Source organism: Vipera ursinii (genome assembly GCF_947247035.1).
Source record: "Vipera ursinii genome assembly, chromosome: 9".
In the NCBI taxonomy this organism is placed as follows: Eukaryota; Metazoa; Chordata; class Lepidosauria; order Squamata; family Viperidae; genus Vipera; species Vipera ursinii.
Genome location: NC_139523.1, coordinates 24081885 through 24102604, shown reverse-complemented (window position 1 = coordinate 24102604; position 20720 = coordinate 24081885). Strand labels below are relative to the sequence as shown.

Below are 20720 nucleotides of genomic sequence, written 5' to 3'. Positions count from 1 at the left end.
AACCGGCTCTTATTTATGACAGTCGCAGTGTCCCGGGGCCACATGAGACCTTCTGACCAACCAAGTCAATGGGGAAGCCAAAGTTCACTTAACAACCGTGTTCCTAACTTAACAACTGCAGTGATTCACTTAACAACTGTGGCCGGAAAGGGGGCCAAATGGGGCAAAAGTCATTGAACAATTGTCTTACATAGCCGCAGAAATTTTTGGCTTCCATTGCGGTCGTAAAGCGGAGGACTGCCACTTAGCGATGGTTCAAAGGTACAGCAGCACTGCAAGAAGTGACTGAAGGTGGGTCCTTGCTCTTACGTCATCCAATCAGGTGCAACTCACTTTAACAAGCACCTGGCTTAGCCACAGAATGATGGCTCCAATATGGGGGTACGTTGAGGACGCCCGCTTTTGTAAACCGCTTCAACAAAGGTGACTTCTGCTTTTTCCTCTCCTCCCACCTGTCCCCCAAAGAGGTCTCTGTTGCTGGCGCTCGTTATTCTCGACTCCTCCGAGGTCAAAAACACAACACACAGAGACAAAAGTCCTTTGCATGTTACCAGACATATTTTATGTTTCACAACAGTGATACATACAGACATAACAGGGGCCAAACCTGATCCCGGCACAGAGAGGGGTGGGGGGAAATTAACCATACACAAAGATAGAGGAAATAATAATAATTATATATATAAAAATTATATATGAACAGATCCCAAAGCCTTAAAAGACGCTGGAGCCTCCTGTCCAGTTTCTCCTTTGAAAAAGCCTTCCCCAAGTCCTTGCCGTGCCAGCCAGATTTTCAAAGGCAGGTCTGGTGTTCAGCCATAGGTTTAATTTGGCAGTATTACTCAACCTTGGCCACTTTAAGAGGGGTGAACTTCCCAGAATACTGTGAGTTGAGGTCCACACGTCTTAAAAGTGGCCAAGGTTGAGAAACATTTGAGTTACGAAGTTCTCTGCCAGCTTGAGGTTGAAGATTTTCTGGGGAAATTACTGTCAGATCTCAGGGTGAACAATTTCAAAAATACTCACCTGCATCGATTGCTCAAGTGCAATAAGAATTTAAGAGAGGAATGGATGGGGGGGAAAATTGCACCACCTCCCCAGTTGGGCGTATCTAAGAGAGCTAACCTCTACTTCAACCCAATTGTCCAAGGTCAAAAGGGAAGACCCCTTATCTACACCAACCTGATCTTAAAATCAAGGTCACTCTGGATTAAGGTGAACTCCAGGTGATAAATTCAATTCTGTTGACACTTTACCTCTCTTTATGTCCCCATTTGACCACCAGGGCAATCTTCTCTTCTTCCTCCCGACTTCTAAAATTGGAACACGAACGTGTTCCAAAGTTAATGTTCCTGAGATGGCATAGCGTGGATTCTCAGTTTATATCAATTAAACCTGAAATCTGGTTTCAGAAAATGTAATTTTTAGGTTTGTATAACTGGACGTGACCAAGCAAATGAGCCATGATCTGCTTTACATGACAGGTGAGATAATGTTTGGGGGTCCCACCATGCTAAACCACCAATAACTCTTAGCATTGTTTTGCCTGGCTTAGAAACAAATTACTGACACCCACCGTCCCCAGTTGGGAATTGACGAGGCACTTGAGGGAAGAGAAGGGCCCAACTATGGGTGCACACTCCCAAAGGCTTTAGGACAAGGAGAGAACCTTATCAAGTTTTCGCTTTGGAGGACTCGAGTATGCTGGGCCCAACTCCGGGGTGTACATCCAGATTGCACAGGGCACCTGGCCAGGTAGCTGGGATTCACTAGCATTAAGATAAAACAAGGCTCTTCCAGGCAGATCTCAAAGTTTGGGACTAGAGAACATTGAGCAGGCTGAGCTTCAAGGAGACCTGTCCAATGGAGAAAGCTTCCCAAGAAGACGACTTCAAGCCTTAATTTATCAGTGCTGGCTGGCACAACAATATGGGCGAGAGGCAATATGTGTGCGTAAAAGTGGCGGCCAGAAGAACAGGAGGTTGTGTCTCTGGGTGGTAACGGTGTACAACGGGTGGTCTTCCAGAGACCCGTGAAGCTTCCCTCTTCTCAGTCTAGGAAACGGTGGGAGGTGCAGCCTGTAGACTGCAGGTGGGTCACCCTGCTGTACCCCAATCTCATCTGCTTGGTACCCCTCAGACTTCGGAATATTTGCTGGCCATGTTCCTAGCCAGCATGGCTAGAGTTGGCCCAGATGATGGCAGCAGAAGACCAACCCATCTGGAGAGCCCTGAGTTGGGGAAAGCAGATCACTGGCGCAACCTGGTGTCTGAAGTGCTTGAGGTTAGCCCAAAGGTGCTTTTCGTTTTTTTCTCCCCAAAAGGCAACTGGATTTCCTTGGCTTTTTTTTTTAAAACATTTTGCTTTTCATCTAAGAAGCTTCTTTAGTTCTGGAAAAGCTCCTTGGGTGAGAAGCAAAATATTTTCTAAGACAAAAAAAAAAGTAAGCCCAGTTGCCTTTTTTTAAAAGCACCTTTGGGATAACCATGACCTGGAAGATTGAGAATCTCCATAGATGGTCTGCTTTGGGTCCGATGGCAACCAGCACCAAAGGGAAGCGACCACTCGCTTCCCATGACCCATCGTCCACCACCGGCCGCAGAGCAGAGGGAGGGAACCACATGGCCAGCAACTGAGCGATTACAACCAACGACGGGTGTTTTTTGGGGGGCACGCTGAGCTGCCCCCATCTCTTCCTCTTCTGAAGGTCTCTGGAAGACCATCCGTTGTTTGTCCCGGCCAGGGCAAACTCGAACAGCCGAGGGGGTCAGGGGACTTAGCACCACTGAGTCATCTGGTGGCGGAGGAGGATGTGAGAGAGCAGAGCACCACGGCACTGGGGCGGCATCTGCCAGCCTGAGGTCAGATCTCCATCGGGATCGGGCGGGGGATCGGTCACCCTGCTCTTGTTGGCTGGCAGCCGTCCCAGGTGACTCGGAAAGGGGATGAGAGCACCATGGCCACAACGTGGTCTAGATTCAAGGAGGAACGGAGCACCGTTGCTCAGGGGGAGAGCTTAGCACCAAAGGTCGCAGACATTGCACGACCCGTCCCCAGAAGTACAAACGTTCCCCTTGCAGGCCAGGAGGGGAGGGTTGTGGACACGGGCGCTGGCCCAGGCAGGGGAGACCCAGAGACACCAACTCTTGCTCCTCCTTTCCCAAGAGGAGCTGGTCTGCTGGACATTCAGAGGAGAACCGGGCAGGCGGTGGCGGCGTCCAGCTTTGGGCCAGACGATCGGTTAAAAAGCTACAATTCCTATGATAACAGCAAAACGACAACGGCAACAATAATCAGAGAGAACCATCATTTTCCCACTAGGATCTCCGAGAAAAAAAGAAGAAAATGGATCCGGAAGGTTACACGATACAAAGAAAGCAAAATGGAACAGCGGACGGTCAGTGGAGGCAAAGACACCCCTTTGCTCTGTGGCCGGGGGGTGGGTTTAAAATTAGAATCCTAACAAACTCAACAAAAACGAGAAGAGAGAGAGAAAGAGAGACATCTTATCTTGCGTTCTTCACCTGGCTTTGAAATTCTATTGTTCTGTGCGTGTTTGTCAAGTGCGGCTTTTGGAAAAAAAACAAAACAGCTGCCTGAGCCAGTTGTGGCCCGTCGATTTGTGAGATTGCGCGTGCTTGGTGTACTGCATTGGTGTGTGCGTTTGTATCTTGGTGTACACGTAGGTGTGCGTGAGAGCTTGGCTTGCGACGAAAGGGAACAGTCCGAGCTGGTAGGTCCAATCGGAGCAGGTTCTCCTCACAACCCCCTTCGGCCATCTTCTCGCCTTCCGACGAACTGCAAAACTTGCCAATCAACGACAACGTCGGGAAAGGGGTTTGCGCGCTCCGTGGCACCAAGGTGGAATCTACCTTGTGCAGACGGTCTGGGAATTAGCCACGTTCTCCCGTTCCACTGACCACAGTCAATGTTCCCTTCTCAACCGGGAAACGATTGGAAGGGGCCGGATTCGTGTCGGCTTGAGTTTCACAGTGGCAGCTGGTGAAGTTGTCGACGTGAAGGCACGGGTGAACAATGACCGAGGCAAAGGTGGTGTCTAGGGCAGGGCCAGCCCCTCTTAAGACTGCGGTTTTCTTCGCGGCTGATCGGGAAAGAGAACGGGGGGGGGGGGGAACCCTGCAAAAGAGAGCTCACCCGTCCCGTTGCCACCTCGCAAGGGGGCAGACCCCAAAAATCTTTGCAAAACGGTCATTCCCCAGCTGGATGGGAGCAGGCCCCCACTCTGGAAAACACAGGCAATCGTGCGTAGACCGTGGGCCAGGACTTGCCCGTCCTGTGTGAGCCCATTAACACCTGTGGATGGGTTCTCCCCCCTACTGAGTGTCCCCCACGTGTGTGGCGGGGGGGCAGAGGAGAAGAAAGCACCAAGAGGGATGGGAGAACTTGGCTAAGAGTTCTAAAAATACGGAGCTGTTATCTAGCTGGGGAACCAGGCCACTTCTGCTGTGGGAAAGAGGGGGGGGGTCCCTCGGTTCCTGGTCAGCTAAACGACAACCTTACTCAGACACACGCACCAACGGGATACACACACACACACCTAAGGGAGGCATGAGAAACACTGGTTTTAGCTTACACTGTCTCCTATCACTCAGTTTTCCTTATTTTTTTTAAATCCAAAGGATTTGCACAGGGGTGGGTGGGAAGGAGTGAATTGTGCAGATTAAGCCTGGTTTGGGACCGGGTGCAAAATCCAACCTTTAACATGCAAAAGCTGGTCAAAGTTTGTTGTTAAAGTAGCAAGGCCGAGGGCTAAGCAACTGAGGGATTTATATATATATATATATATATATATACACATATGTGTGTGTGTGTGTATCTATCTAAAATGATAAACAAAAACAAGAAACTTATTTTTTTTTCTAAACTGGGAATATTGGGTACCTCCCTCCCAGCCCGCTGCTAAAGGCATTTATTGATATAACATCCCAAGGGTTGCGGGGATTTTAAGTGCCACACAGAAAGGAGAAACTTGGTCACCATCTGATGCAATTCGGTCAAGTGTTTTAAGCTTGATTTAGGCTTCTGTGTCACTGCACGTCAGGGAGCGTGCCCGCCAGTCGTTTGGAGATTACGGCGTAGCTGGAGCACTTATAATTCTGTGCATGTTGACATCCTGGCTACGTGGCGCTCAAAGAACAAAGCGCCTAAAACACAGAAAATGTCCAAACCATCGGCATGAAGCATGTGCAGCTCCGTACAACACAGAGTTGGGATTTGGGAGCTGTGGGCCTATCGGCAACCATCTGCAATCCATGCTTACCTGTCCACCCCGTCTGCAGCACAGATATGTGCCGATGCCCACGGGCAGTTGCAAGCAAGTCTAAATCAAGCTTTATTCACTGGGATAATGTTACAACGGGACTTGCACACTGGCCAACATTCTCCTTTCGAGATTATGTAATGTTAAGTGCAACCTCTTTAATAAGTATTAAAGCTTTTAGGGGGTGGGGGGCTTCTTGGGACAAGAGGGAAGGCGAATCAATGTTTCGATAATGTCTGCTTGTCCAGAAGAAGTGGACTTGCAGAATGGAAAAGCAGCTCGTTTTTAAGCCCGAAGGGGATTTATGCAACTGCAAAGAGTTGGGTTGATTTCTAAGAGTGGAACTTGGTGATTTCATTTGAAAACCATTTTCCACACGGGCGAAAAGAGAGTTGCCTTTCCATGCTGCCGATCAGACTGCAATCGAATGAGTTGAAAGTAAAGTAGACCCACTGAGCACCATGGCAAGAGCTTCTAAGTAAAACATTCATAAAATTGGGCTCTAAAAAAGTTGGGTGTAATTCCTATACGCCAGTCTTTCAAACTTTTAAGATGGGTGGACTTCAACTCCCAGAATTCTGGGAGTTGCAAGTCCACCCATCTTAAAGCAACCAAGTTTGAAAAACCCTGCTGTACATCATTACTTCGAACTGAGTTGCACTGGTGTTAGCGCAACTTACTTCCAAGTAAGCATGACGGGTGAGGGTTAGGGAAATTTTGATTCCCCTTTCGTTAAAAGTAGGAAAAAAAAGTGATCGAAATATCGACAAAAATGTCATTTCTAACAACGGATAACATTTCGTAGCACCGGTTCAAACTCACTTAAACGAAAAGTGTTTTTCGTTATCAAAGATCTTCGCGGCAGGCCGTCCCTCATGAAGTTTAAAAACAGGACGGCCGTTCTCCTCTTCACCGCAAAAAGCTCATCTTGGAAATGGTCTTTTTAAAAGAAGTTTCAGGCCATACTTTAAGGCTCCTGAAAATTTATCTTCAGATTTAGGACTTTGCAATCCCTTTCTAGGATTTAGGATTTTGCAATCGTTTCCCTTTTTTTCTGGAAAGTTTTGATTACTGGCAGGTTCAAAATATTGCATAGGGGGATGTTGGGGATTTTTTTTTTGTTTCTTTCCTATTCAAGTTCCCCTCCCCCAGGCTTCAAAATTTTCAAGTCTTTCCCAATCTGGCTGTTTCCAGATGTGCTTTGGCTGCCTGGACATCTGGCTGAGTCAGGGATCTGCTTATTTATTGCATGCAAAACTCACCTGGTGATTGCTTGATAAGGGAAGCTGGCATGCTTTTTTAATTTTTTTTTAAATCTGAGTTTTCTTTCCAGCTTGCTTTGTTTTTACACGGCACCCAATTCCTCTGCGCCGAACGTGGGCAGGATGGAGAGGGTTTTGTAAACATAAGAGAGATCTTTAACTGGGCCCTGAGAAGGCCGAAGCACCACTGTTTTGTTCTGGGGACTGATTATTCGGATGTTGGCCATCTCAAGGGGAACGATCAGTCTGGCCAAAATGTCCTCTCAGGAGCAGAAGCTCCAAGGAGCTCTGGTTTTCCTTTCCACCATGGCAGACCTGGGTTTGAGGCCAACGGGAGGCACCGTAAGTATTTTGGGGAAGTCGTGGCGAGGCGTCCCCCGAGAGGCTAATGGCGGATGGTCATCATCCTGTTCTCAATGCAGGTCCCCCCACTTTTTTAACCTGCCCTTTGCCCCAGGAAGGGCTGATCTCACAGCCTGGGCGCACGCTGAAGGGTCTGTCCTAGCGAGCTGAGCACAGAGGCGAGGATACAGCCCCCCAGGGCTTCTGAGTCTCGGGGGGGGGTAGCTGCACCGCTCTCTCTCCTCCGGGGGATCCCTCTGTGGTGCTTTCTCTTCCTTTGGGGGATGAAGAGAGCAGACCCCCTCCATGAATCGATCCCACTCCTCGCCCCCTTTCCTGTTGTTCAAGAACATTCAGGTGGATAAGCACCAAATGGGGTGGCAGAGCCTTCCTCCCCACCGTCTACAGAGGGGAGGGGATGCCCGGGGGAAGGGACGGGACTGAGGTAGGAAGAGTCCTAAGAACGCCAGTGGAGGGTGGACGGGCGGGGAAGGGGGCCAGGAGGAACCCCTCCCCGAGGGCATTGGGTTGGATTTGGTTCCGGGTGTCCCATCTGCAGAGCAGGAGTGTGGGATGAAGGTGTGGAAGGGGGGTGGTCAAGGGTGCCACTTCAGGTGGCCTGGTCCAGCTCCACCAGGAGTTCCTCCCCCAGCTGGAAGTGCTCTCCACCACGCCCGGAGACCTCCTCCTCGCCATCGTACAGGGCCAGCTGGGAGAGCGCTGGTCCATCCACCACGAAGGGCAGCATGTCTCCTAAGAGGCCTGGAGGCAGAGAGCCAGGAGGGCAAGAGAGAGGTCATCAGGAGCTGGGACCTTCCTTTGACGCTTCCCCCTCAAATCTGGCCATGGTAAGATGTCTTGAGACTGTCGGGAAAGTCCCAGCCAGCAGAGGAGGAGGCGTCAAGCGGGGAACTAGCCTTGAGTCCTTGCACAGCTGCAAGAGGCATAAGGCTGACTCCACCTAAATTCCATGGGCACTTGTCTAGTTGATCCCAAGGGAAGGCAAGCAATCTGGGCAGATTCTTGTAATATAGGTAGAACACAATAAAGCTGCTGACTTGGACCTTCTGTGAATGGATCCAGTTTCTTGTGCCTGACAAGACTACATCTCCCAGGGTTCACAAGCATGCCCTTGCCGACCATCAACTGGGCCTCTTCCTGGTATCCCATGATCAATGCTAGAAGGGAGTATGGTTTGTTCTCTGTTTAACGACCAAGAAAAGATCACTGCACCCACAATGTCAGAGCCAGCCACTAGCATATAAAAAAAAGAGGGCAAACCCCACTCCTTTCCAGCACTGGTGACGTTACCTAGTTGGGTCATGAAATGTCTGCAAGGAAACCTCCAAGCTCAGAGAGCGCTAAGGACCCCACTTGACTCTTAGGAGCCAAACGGGACATGGGAGAGATCCACCCAAAGAGGTAAGGATCAGCTTTATGCTTTTTATCCCACAAGCAGCTGCCATCGGGCCCAACACATGAGAAAAGTTCCTTCAGGACCGCCAGGTCAAAGCGACAGGCCAGGGGTTCTGTGCTGACCCCACCAAGCCTTGTTCACACAACCTTTCAACCCCACAGCCCCGTGGCACTCACCCATGGGTTCCTCCAGGGCCAGCAGCTTCTTGCCCAGGGCTACGGTGCCCCCGCAGCCCCGCTCGGACCGGGCATCCAGACACTCTTCCACACTGAGCAGAAAGCCCTGGCAGAACAGAAGGTTGTCTATCACAAAGGAGCTTTGTATGGGCATCAGCGGATGTGCCAGCTATATCCTGGCCATCTCCTCTCCCATGGATGGGGCACCTACCAGGCTAAGCGAGGGCATCAGGAATCCCTCAGCCTCATGGTTATGGGCACGCTTGGGGGGACTGGTTTCCAGGAAGAGATCCCCCTCTTCATCCAGGCTAATCTCCCGAGTCCTGTTGGGGGAAGAGCAGAAAACTTTAGCCAGACACGGGTTCAATCTGGGGTGTCTGCAGGGAGGGATGGTAAACGAGGGGGGCTCTGCCACACAATCCGAAGGTGAGCTTCTCTGAAAACAAAAGGGTTAATGAAGGGCATCTATTTTAGATCACAGTTTCTTAACTTCGGGGATTTTTAAGGTGAGTGGACTTCAACTCCCATGCTGGCTGGGGAATCCTGGGAGTTGAAGTCCACTCATCTTAAAGCCTCTGAGGTTGAGAAGAACGGCGCTTGATGATGAGCATATGAAAAAATTACTGACAAAACATTGCCTCCCTTCCTCAAAACAATTATAATTTTAATTTCATCCAGAACACCAGCCTTTAGAGGGATAAAACGGCTTGCTGAAAATGATTTTTTGAAAAAAATATATATAAAAATTTTAAAAAATGAAAAAAGTTCACCATTTTCCTTGTTGTGGAAGCATTTGTGTAGTCACGCTTATAAACTTCACTTGGCAAAGTTTTATATTGGCAGTCCTTGACTTACGACGAATCTCTTAAGAACCGTTCAAAGTTACAACTGACCCGAAAAAGGGGATTCGCTACTCAGATTCAAAGTTCCCACGATCGGGCACCCTCGGTGGTCACATGACTGGACTTCTGGTGGCTGTTTTGCAGAGCCTCAGGATCACATGACCACGTTTTACAAGGATTTTGCCGTCTGGTTGGGGGGCACAACTGCGCCTGTAGCAAACCATCGGTTGGCTTAAGGACTCTTGCAAAATTGTAAATTCATGTTTTATGACCGTTACGGCATAAGACTGTAATGGGCGGGCTCTGTTGCCATCGTTAAGGACTACTACTAATGGAATTTCACAGCTGAGATTACAGGCGGTCCTCAACTTACGACAGTTCATTTAGTGACCGAAGTTACAACGTCAGTGAAAAAGGGACCATTTCACACAGCCGTCGCCGCGTCCCCAGGGTCAGGTGATCAAAATTCAGAGGCTTGGCAACTGACTCGTATTTATGACGGTCACAGCACCCTGGGGGTCACGTGATCCCCTTTGGCGACAGGTCTGACAAGCCAAGCCAAGTTGAATTCACTTAACAACCGGGTTAGTAGTTTAACAACTGCAGGGATTTGCTTAACAACGGAGGCAAGAAAGGTTGTAAAATGGGACATAACTCGCTTAAGACGTTTTTCGCTTAGCAAGTGAAATTTTGAGCTCAGTCGTGGGTCATAACTGGAGGACTACCTGTATCTGCCCGGGAACAGAGCTCATCCTGGTTTGCGTTATCGCGGCCAACCACCCTACAAATTCTGACCGAATGAAAGTCACTGCCTGACCTCTTTTTCCCGCCCAAGGGGGACCTGTGGCCGTTCAGACCGGCCCCGTCCTGCACAGACTGGATCTTGACCGACGCCACCATCTCCACCATCTGGCCTTCTCCGCAGGGCGAGTTGGCCGGGGGTGTCTCAGCGGGACGGCCTTGGCTCAAGCTGCTGTCGCTGCCCCAGCGGGGAAGGCTGGGCGCTTCTGGTGGGCGCGGAGAGACACCGTGGAAACTTCGAGACCGAGGCCTGGGAGGGGGCGAAGCGGGCCGGGCTCCTGCTCCCGGATCTCCTCGTTTCTCAGCCAGCCAGGGTGGGTGGTCGGTGCTGCTGAGCTGGAAATCGTCGTCCATCGAGATGTATGGGGCCAGCATCTCCAGGTCGAGGCCTTCGTAATCCTGCAAGGGGGAGCAGAGCGTTCCCAGTGGAAGTGGGAGCCAGACCTCCCAACTGACCCCCTTCTCTGCCCCACCCACGGTCCTACCTGCAGGACTGTCTCCATGCTCTGCTCCTCCTTGTTGGACGCAAAGAGCTTCTGCACGTTCTCCATGTCAAACACCAACTCTTCTGGCACGTCCGTCTTCAGGCAGAGGAGGAGAGAGAGGAGGAGAAGCTGAAGGCTGGTGCAAGCCGCCCCCTTGGTGCCAGTTCCTTCCCCAAACAGGGCCTTTGCCTTCCTCGCCCCCCGGGATGTCAAGGGAAGGCCCATGTAGACAGGGAAAAGTTACCACAAGGTGATCAACAGAGATAGGGCAGAAGTGTGTACGGCTCTGGCCCCTTCCCTCCCAGCAACTTTTAACCAGGGACCGATAGATGGATAGAGGGATAGATAAATAGATGGATGGATGGATGGATGGATGGATGGATGGATAGTAGGTAGACAAACAGATCAAACCATATCTATTACGTGGATGTAATTGTTTCTGTATATGTGAGATAGATAGATAGATAGATAGATAGATAGATAGATAGATAGATAGATAGATAGATAGATAGATAGATGATAGATAGATAGATGATAGAGATAGATAGATAGATAGATAGATAGAGAGAGAGAGAGATAGATAGATAGATAGATAGATAGATAGATAGATGGATGGAAAAATGAAGATAGATGAGATGATGGATGGATGGCCAGATAAATAAATAAACTCAAGCCATCCCCAACCCAGAACGGCCCTCCAGGCTGGCTTACTGGTCCGTGATTTCCAGACGCCTTCTTAACCACTGGAGCCAGCTTGGGAATCGGGGCAGGGGGTTTTGCCCGCAGGGTCCCCCCTGCTGAGTTCTGGGCCCCAGGCGGGTCAAAGATGGGCCCCAGCAATTTCTGGAGATCCGGGCTGCAGAAGCGTTTGGGATCCAGCTGCAATTCCTCCTCGCTGATGTTGGCTGGGCGCAGGAAGGCCAGGATTTTGGGACCACGAAGCTCTGGAGTGTGCAAGCAGTGAGGGTTACCTTAGGGGAAGGGGAGCTGGGATCTCCTCCCCACCCTTTCCTACCACCCTCTTTCCTCACCAAAGCTGAGGTTGATGATGGTGTCTCCTCCATTGGGGTCCATCTCCTCCAAGGCGCTATCGGAGTCCAGCCCTTCCAGGCAGGGCGGGGGCAGCCGGCGATGCTCCCCTTGGCGGTCCGTTTGCTCCAGGGACAGGACCAGGCCATTCTCTTCCACCTGACTAGAGAAAGAGATGGGGGCAACCTGGAACCCTTCAAGGTAGGCCAGGATGGAAAAGAGACGCGCCAAGTTGGATGGAGATAGTTTCTCCAAAGCCATCTCTGTGGCTCTCAACAGCATGTTGTTCAAACTTGGCAACTTTCAGACATGTGGGGCTTCTGGGAGTTGAAGTCCGCATGTCTGAAAGTTCCAAGTTTAGAAAACTCTATGGCATCTGAGCGCTGGGCGACCAACACAATGTCGCCCCCTGCTGAGAGTGGCTGGAAGGGCCACATGGCACTGCTGTCCCCCCAGCCTAGAGGTAGGCAACCTTGGCTCTTTTATGACTCCTGGACTTCAACTCCTGAGCCAGTCACACTGAGGGAAAAGGGAGAGGTTTCCATGCTGAGCCATGCTGGCTCAGGAATTCTGGGAGTTGAAGTCCAGGAGTCATAAAAGAGCCAAGGTTGCCTACCCCTGCCCCAGCCCCATTTGAGCACAGAGAAACATCTCACAATTATAATATTTAGCATGTTTTATGTTTCATTTAATACAGGCAGTCCTTGAATTTCGACCGTTCATTTAGTGACTGTTCACAGTTATAACGGCAATGGAAAAAAGCGACATAATCATTGCTGCTTCCCGCAATTAAAATTCGGACGCTTGAGCAACTGGCTCACATTTATGACGGTCGCTGCATCCCAGGTTCACATGATCCCCTTTCGTGACCTTCTGAGAAGCAAAATCAACGGGGAAGCCAGAGTCACTTAACAATCGTGGCGATTCACTTAACAACGGTGGAAAGAGAGGTCGTAAAGCGGGGTAAAATCAAAATGGAGAAATCCAATGACATAATTCGCTTAACAATTGCAGGGCAACAATTGCAAGGCTGCAAAACGAGGTGCAACTTAACAACTGCCTTGCTTAGCAACGGAAATTGTGGTCGTTAAGCAGAGGACTACCTGTATTTCAAAAGACTCGGCGGTTATTTACACCTCAGTTCTTCAAAGGCAGCCAAGCAGGCTTGGGGATTGGAAGACATGGAATTAAGGGGTTGGGGGTTTGGTGTTTGGGGACGGCCCCCATCCTGAAGTTTTTGACCTCCTCCGGACTGACCTCAAGACAAAGTGAATGCAAACGATGCTCTCGGGCTGGGAGTTCTTGCTGCTGGAGATGACGGTGGCCTCGGTCTGGATCCAGATGTAGCCACCATTCCTGGCTAGGAAGCGGTACTGCCCGGTCACAGCTTGGCCCTTGCTTAGCACTACCAATAGGGAGTGAAAGACAGACAGTCTAAAACAGACAGACAAATGGATAAGCGGGGAGAGACGGTAAGGCGGAACAGGATTCGCTTCGTGTTTGCTCCTGCGGGGAGGAGAGAACGACGTCCAGGCGGAAATCAAGCCCCTTCCTCACACCCGAGTCCCCTTCCACACGACCCCTCCCAAGCCGCCATTGTCTGGATGCGGAGTGGACGGTCGCTCCCCCCTCTTCCTATACGACCGGGTGATGCGTCACCCAAAAGACTCTCTCAATTGGGGGCATCAAACTCCTCGTCCCTCCATTGCAATATTCGGTTCTTTAGGTTTGCATCTACAGGTAGTCCTCGACGTACGGCCACAATTGAGCCCAAAATTTCTGCTGCTAAGTGAGACCGTTGTCTCACTTGGGATTGTGACACACGCGTGCACCAGCCAGCCACTCAGGCGGCCTGGTTGCGAATAGGCCACGGACCGGTAGTGGGCCAGAGCCCACAGGCTGGGGACCCCTCCCTGGGTGCTCTGTCAAGTCTGCCTTTTCCTGCTCTTCCCCCTTTTATTTCTGCGGCAGGGAGGGGCTCTTTCCAAGCAGGCCCAAAACTCAGGAAGAACCGGCCATGCCGAACTTACGGGTGTTGATGCTCTTGCTGACGGAATCCGAATCCAAGGCGTGGATGTACTCGTAGAGGGAGCAGCCAAGCAAGCTGTCGGAGGTGTAACCAGCCATCTCGACAATCCTGGCCCAGGAGAAATGGGATAATGATCAGGAAATATTCTGGCTGAATGATTAATTAGAAAAGAAGGTTTACATCGATGTGGTTGTTACCTGTAGAAATACTGGAAAAATGTCTATACTCAACTGTTATCTACTAAAGTTGGTAGGAAATGTACTAATTTAAGGTTGATAAAAGAGAATATGATTGGAAGAAGAGAAAATCAAGGAAAGCCCTTATGTGCAGTATGGAATTATAGAAATTAATTGTTGCTGACTGTTGGTAAATATAACCCCAGGCAACACGCTGTTTACCAAACCTGAATGATGATTACGTTAAAAAAAATCAATAAAATATATTTTTTTTAAAAAAAATATTCTGGCTGAGTTAAGCTGGAGCAGGGGTGTCCAACCTTGGCAACTTTAAAACCTGTGGACTTCAACTCCCAGAATTCCCCAGCCAACAGCCAGTTTTCCCTGCTCACCTGTCGTCGCAGTAGGTGAACTTCATGTCCATGGTGTGACGGCTGAGGAAGGTGCCGCTGTCCAGCGGGGTCTCAATGGCGGGGTGCGGGATAGCCTCGCAGAGGAGCACCAGGCAGCGCAACGGAGGCTCCGCAAAGCCGCCTTCCCCTTCCTTCCCCGCGGCCGGCTTGGAAGGCGCATAACAGCGCATGTGCCCGGAGCAGTGCAACACCTGAAAGGGGAGAGGGAGGAAGCTGAGGGCAACCGACAGATGCAAGCCCCCCACCCCCCTTTTATTCTGGCCGGCCCCTTGTGGGGATGCTGAGATGGGCTCACCCTAACCCCAAAAGGTCGCCCGGTCGTTTTGTTATGCAACGGGTGGCAATAAATAAACGGAGTAAATCCATAATGAATAATATCTATTTATATTTTTTATTTATATACATTTAATAAGATTAAATATAAATTGGGCAATCGGATACATGCGGACCTCGGCCTCTGACCTCAGCTGAGCCCAACATTTCCGCTGCTAGGCAAAACAGTTCTTAAAAGTCAATTTTGCCCCCTTTTGTGACCTTCCCTGCGGCGGTTGTTAAGTGGATCGACGCAGTTGTTATGCGTGCAGCGCGGTCGTTAAGTGAATCTGGCCTCCCTCATTGACGTGGCTTGTAGGAAGGCCGCAAAAGGGACCGCAGGACACGGCAACCCTCATAAATAGGAGTCAGTTGCCAAGGGTCTGAATTCTGATCACGTGACCCTGGGGATGCGGCAACGGCCGTAAGTGTGAAAAATGGTCATAAGTCACTTTTTGCAGTGCCGTTGTCACTTTGAACAGTCACTAAACGAACGGTGGTAGGCCGGGCACGGCCTGCACCCTGCCCTGCTTTTGCAGGTGCTTTTCTGGGAACAGGATGAGCTGGTTTTCCATCACTGGATTCACGGAGCGCCACCCAAACTGAGGCTCCCCGGACAGTTTCTCCACTTCCCATCTTTTGCAAAAGCCGAAAGGAAGCACGCTAAGCGACTCCTGGGGGGAGAGGGGGTTGGCCTGTGCCCGCTCCTCACAGTTATCCCACCGGAGGTCAAAAGTGATTGGGAATGGCAGGCACCTCAGATTTCATATTTATTTCATAATTCTATAAAGCACAGCCCCCGCCCTCAAAAAGTCCTCTTTGCCTCTAGAATGCTGTTTCGGGGGAAGGGGGCTCAAATCTGCTTCCGTTTCCTCCCCCCCCAAAAAAATGTCGCTCACTTTCCAGGTGGCCGACTTGAGGTTGACGGTGCGCCCCCTGGTGGTGAGAGTGCTCTTCATGCGCACCGAGAAATTGCGCTCGGTCTTCACTTCCGCCTTCTTGGAGAAACCTGGGGACAGCCGGGATCAGATGCTGATCAAGATTTTGGGGGTGCGTGGATGGACCCAACGGGCAGAGCGGAAAGGGAGCGGGATGGGACGCACCCAAAATGTTTGGTCCCGGCTCCCGGCTTTGGGGAATCAGATACGCGTGTGAGCAAAATGGGTATCTGGAGATTATCGAAGACTTAACTTGATGTTTTATTTTGCTTTTTTTACATTTCTGTTTCAAAAGAGGGCAAAATGCACGGGGGTGGGGGTGGGAATCACCAATCTAATTCAAGGAGGCTACAAAGGGGGGGGGAAAGGAAGATGAGGAGGAAAAAAAGAAAAGAAGGAGAAAAGGAGAAAAAAGAGGAGAAGGAAGGAAGGAAAGGAGAAGGAAGGAAGGAAAAAAGGGACGAGGAGGAGGAAGAGAAGGAGGGGGAGGAGGAGAAGGAGCTGATGCTAGGGGATCTTAAGCAACCTACCTACCATCTGAACTCTGCAGCCGTGCAGAGTTGCATAGTGCAGCCCAGGCTGCCCAGAGAAGGAAAGGGCTGAAGGAGAGGGGACCTCGCTGCGATCCCCCATCCCTCCTTTGAACTCACCCTGCCTGGGGCTGAGCACGTCCTGCAGCTCCTCCTGATCGCAGGGGTGGATGAAATCAAACACGCTGTGGCCAATCAGCTCCAACTAGCGGAAGGAAGCGGGATAAAATGCGATCATCAGCCAGGGAATGCAGGAGAAAGGCTGGGCGCCCATCACATCTGCCGGGCGCCAACTGATGGGCGGGACTCCCCAGAGCCAGCCAATCAGAACGCCTTCCTCCCCATTCCCCTGTACAACATTCAGAAGTTTTCAATCCCATTCCAGCTTGGGAAGAAATGTTTCCAAAGACATTTGGGCCCACCCCGAGTGAGAATTTTTTTTCTTTTTTCCCCCCCTTTAGCTCAAATTTCGCAACAGATGACGAGGAGGCGGAGACTAAAAGCTTGCAAAGGTTTTCAAGGAGAGGGGGAGGTACAGGATGAAAGACAGCATTATGGGCGAAGTTTTGGCAAAAAGCCCTTGTTCATTCAGCAAAAACAGGAACGTGATTTCGTTTAGGAGGAAAGAAAAGTTAGAGGGAGGAAACAAACAAACAAAAAAACCACCAGGGAATTTTGGAAAAAATACCAAGGCATTTGAAGCAAGAACAGCTCGTTTGAAATAGATTTCAGCAAAACGGGGGATTCGATTCATTTCCAGCTTTGCTGGAATGTATAACATCGCCTTCTCAAACTTATTTCCCAACCCGATTCCGTCTCTCCGGAATCATCTAAAAAATAAAATCGAAGCTAAACCCGAAGAACAAAAAGATCCATTCAAAAATCAGCCTGCAAGGGTGGGAGAGGAATTTTGAAGTTGACCCCTCTGAAATTTGAACAGAAACTGTCAGCAAAGACTGACAGAGATGCATTGTCGTAATTTTTTTTCCCTCCCAAAATGCTTCCAGGATCCAACATTCACGAGAATGGCTCATTTTTATTTGCATTTATTTCTTTGTATCCCTCCTTTATTTATATTTACAAATAACTCAAGAAGGTGAACATATCCAACACACCTTCCTCCCCCTATTTTCCCCACAACAACCCTGTGAGGTGGGTTGGGCTGAGAGAGAATGACTGGCCCAAAGTCACCCAGCTGGTTTTCATGCCTAAGTGGAACTAGAACTCACTGTCTCCTGGTGATTGGCCCAAAGTCACTCAGGTGGAACTAGAACTCACAGCTCCTGGTGATTGGCCCAAAGTCTCCCAACTGGCTTTCATGGCTGGGGCGGGACTAGAACTCACCGTCTCCTGGTGATTGGCCCAAAGTCTCCTAGCTGGCTTTCATGCCTAACATGGGACTAGTACTCATGAGCCTGGTGCCTTAACCATTGATCAGACTGACTCGTCTTGGGTTGAAGGGCCCCTTCCCACCTGTGCGAGTTCCTCCTGCTCACCTGGCTGAGGCCCAGGTGCTTGTTGACGTTCTCAGAGAGGTAGATCATGTCCCCTTCCTCAGTCAGGACCATCAGGAAGCCATCCAAGGCCTTCAGATAGTAGGAATCCACCTGCTCCTCCGCTTTGACTTGATCTCGCCATTCTCCTGCATCAACAGAGTTTGTAAAAATTCCTTTCAGGCAGGGCTGGGGGAACCGCAGCCCTTTTGTGTCTAGTGGACTTCAACTCCCAGAATCCCTGGGAGTTTTGACACGCGGCAATGAGGCCGCATTTACGACCGTTTGCCGCGTCCTGCAATTACAGGACCATGTTTTTACGACAGTTTTGCTGAAAAATGGCAGCAAAAAAAAAATGGCAGCAGGGGGTTGGGCTAGAAGACCTCCAAGGTCCCTTCCAACTCTGTCATTCTGAGAAGGGCTGTTTGGGGTCTTCCGTAGTTTTCCTGTTCTCCCCCCTTCGATGTAGGCCTCCTCCAGGAAACGGGGCCACCCTTACCAGAATTCAGCAGCTTATGCATCCTTAAGTAGCTGATGGTCAGCCGCATGATGGAGGCCTTGTCCAGGTGGGCGCTCACCCCGCGAGCGAAGGGCAGGGTGTGGGCCAGCTGGTAGAACACCTCTGTCTCCTTGCTGCGTCGGCATCGCGCTGCGTCTCGGGATTTCTCCTTCCGGATTTCGGTGGTGGACCTGAGAGGTGGAAGTGAGACGGTGACCGGTGAGTGGGAACTTGCTGGATAGGCACATTAATGGGGAAAACACACCAATTAGAACTCAGAGAGATCCGAGTTCAAATCTTCACTTAGGCAGGAAGTTCATTAGGTCACCAGGGTTTTGGTGAGAGGCAGTGTGGCCTAGTGGTTAGAGTGCTGGCCTAGAAACCAAAAGGCTCTGAGATCGAGTCCCGCCTTAGGCATGAAAGCCAGCTGGGTAACTCTGGGCCAAGCACCAGGAGATGATGAGTTCTAGTCCTATCTTAGCCATGAAAGCCAGTTAGGTCCCTCTCGCTCTCAGCCCAGCCCACCTCACAGGGTTGTTGTGGTGGGAAAAACAGAAAGAGGAAGAAAGATGATGTCTGCTCGCTGACTTATAAAGTAAATCAATAAAAAAATAAACAAATGGGCATTTCAAATTCTGGTTTTCTCTCTCCTCTACTCCAACATCTGCTTTCACAAGAAATACCAGAAAGCAAAGCGGGTTGCAAATATAAATCGACGTACCAAATTACCAGTCCTTTTCTGAAGTTCTCTTTGCTTCTAGCTCTAGAACTGTATATTAAATGGGCAACTAACAGGCCACTAACCCACATTCTTTTGTATACAATACACCTTTTTTAAAAAAAACCAAAAACCAAAAAACAGTGTTTTTCAAGCTTGGCCACTTTCAGATGGGTGGACTTCAACTCCCAGAATTCCCCAGCCAGGAAAGCTGGAGTTTGAAGTCCACAAGCCTTCAAGTTGCCAAGTATGGACAGCCCTGGCTTAGAAGGGGAAAAAAAATTCAAATGCAGCGCTGCTGGGTCAGGCTGGGGAAACCTGTTGAACCCCACTGGCTGACCTTTGGACAGGGGTAGGCAACCTCGGCTCTTTTATGATTCGTCCACAAGTCATAAAGGAGTCCAGGTTCCCACCCCTGTGACCTAGAGAAATACAGGGAGTCCTTGACTCACGACCACAATGGAGCTCAACATTTTTTTTTTTTAAAGTGAGACCCTTGTAAAGTGAGTTTGGCCCCTTCTTACGACCTTTCCCGCCACGGTTGCGAAGCGAATCCCCCGCAGTGGATAAGTGAGTAACCCGGTTGTTAAGTGAAATCTGGCTTCCCCACTGACTCTGCTGGTGGAAAGGTCGCAAAGAGGGGATCACGTGGCCTTGGGGATGCCGCGACGGTCGTAAGTATGAACCAGGTGCCGAGCGTCTGAATTCTGATCCCGTGATCCTGGGGCTGCGGCAAAGGTCGTAAGCGTGAAAGACGGTCACAGGTCACTTTTTCCCAGGGCCGTTGTAACTTTGAACGGTCCCTAAATGAACTGTTGTTAAGATGAGGACTACGTGTAAATAAATACACCTGGCCACCTGAGCCAAGCAACGTCACACAAACCCGGCTTGTCGTAAAACACGCAGGAACCGAGACAGGTGGGGTGCGATAGGGTCAACCCTTCCCAAGCAGGACTTTTCCCCAGCAGATCGAGCAACCGAGGCGAGCAAAAATAGGGGAGGGGGAACGCCCGCCCGTTGAAAAACAGGAACTTTCCTCGACTTAACTGCTTCCTCGACAACACGTCCCTGCACGCTCTCCGTTTCCTGAATTAAGGTTAAATTAGCCTTCCCCTCCCATCCAGATCGACCTCCTCCCCCTCCTCCTTTGTCCTACTAAGTTCTGGAACCCATATTTCTTTCTTTTCTCAGCCCCATCGGGTTCTAGGTAGCCCGTATCTCAGCTTTCTTGGGTTCCTCTTTCCCCTCGGATGTATCTTCTTGACGTTCCAACTTTTGGAAAGGTCTCCAAGCGTCCTGGATCCGCTCTCCTAAGCCAGGCCAGGTCTACTCGGACACACACACACACACACACCCCAAAATGTCAGCCAACAACCCTCTCAACCTTCACAAATTCCAGAAATGAGCCGCTCGCCATGAAAAGACTAAGGGCTCACCACCACCGCTGGCTCCAGAGAGATCCGATCCAAGGAGACCTGGACCTCAAAGAACCTCAAAACTCAAGGAACCTCAGAACTTCACCAAGGTTTTTTTTTAAGCTTCCCAGCATGCTTCCACTCGAGGGGGTTAGGCATACTGGAGTCCCTTGTCTTGGAAATGCCTTGAGTAAGTTCTAGGATCTTCTGGAAGTCCACCAGAGCGCAGTCTTTTTCTAAGACACTCAACTCAGCTGGGAAGCCCCGAAGACTTCTGCTGATGGGCCCAGAGGGATCCGTCAAAAGATGGTTCCTCCATACCACAAACCCAACACAAGGTGGGGAACACGGAGGCTTGCCGTGTCCCAGAAGGCCCTGCCCCAAACACCAGAGGCCCCTTACCTGCACCACCTCCTGCCCCTCGACCACTTCCAGCGCCACCACATAGCCGATCTCTGGCTTCCCGGGCAGAGCAAGATGGACTTTCTACTTCCTGATCCTCCCACAGTTCTTTCTTTTCACCATCCCTCCCTCCCCGGTTCTCTTCTGGGCACAGCCTGTT

At 50.4% G+C, this 20720-nt stretch overlaps 1 protein-coding gene across 1 annotated transcript; it reads right to left on the bottom strand.

The window, feature by feature from the left end:
- Positions 1-536: 536 nt before the first annotated feature.
- Positions 537-20667, bottom strand: HIF3A (hypoxia inducible factor 3 subunit alpha). The gene is made up of 15 exons (XM_083369898.1): positions 20561-20667; positions 18026-18216; positions 17530-17675; positions 16154-16238; positions 15465-15574; positions 14233-14444; positions 13666-13772; positions 12893-13040; positions 11638-11798; positions 11318-11550; positions 10607-10702; positions 10138-10520; positions 8690-8801; positions 8479-8584; positions 537-7647 (listed from the first exon to the last, which is right to left on the bottom strand). Exons 1-15 carry the CDS (start codon positions 20602-20604, stop codon positions 7496-7498), a joined length of 2286 nt encoding a protein of 761 aa, XP_083226024.1. The 5' UTR covers positions 20605-20667; the 3' UTR covers positions 537-7495.
- Between the last annotated feature and the right edge of the window lie 53 nt (positions 20668-20720).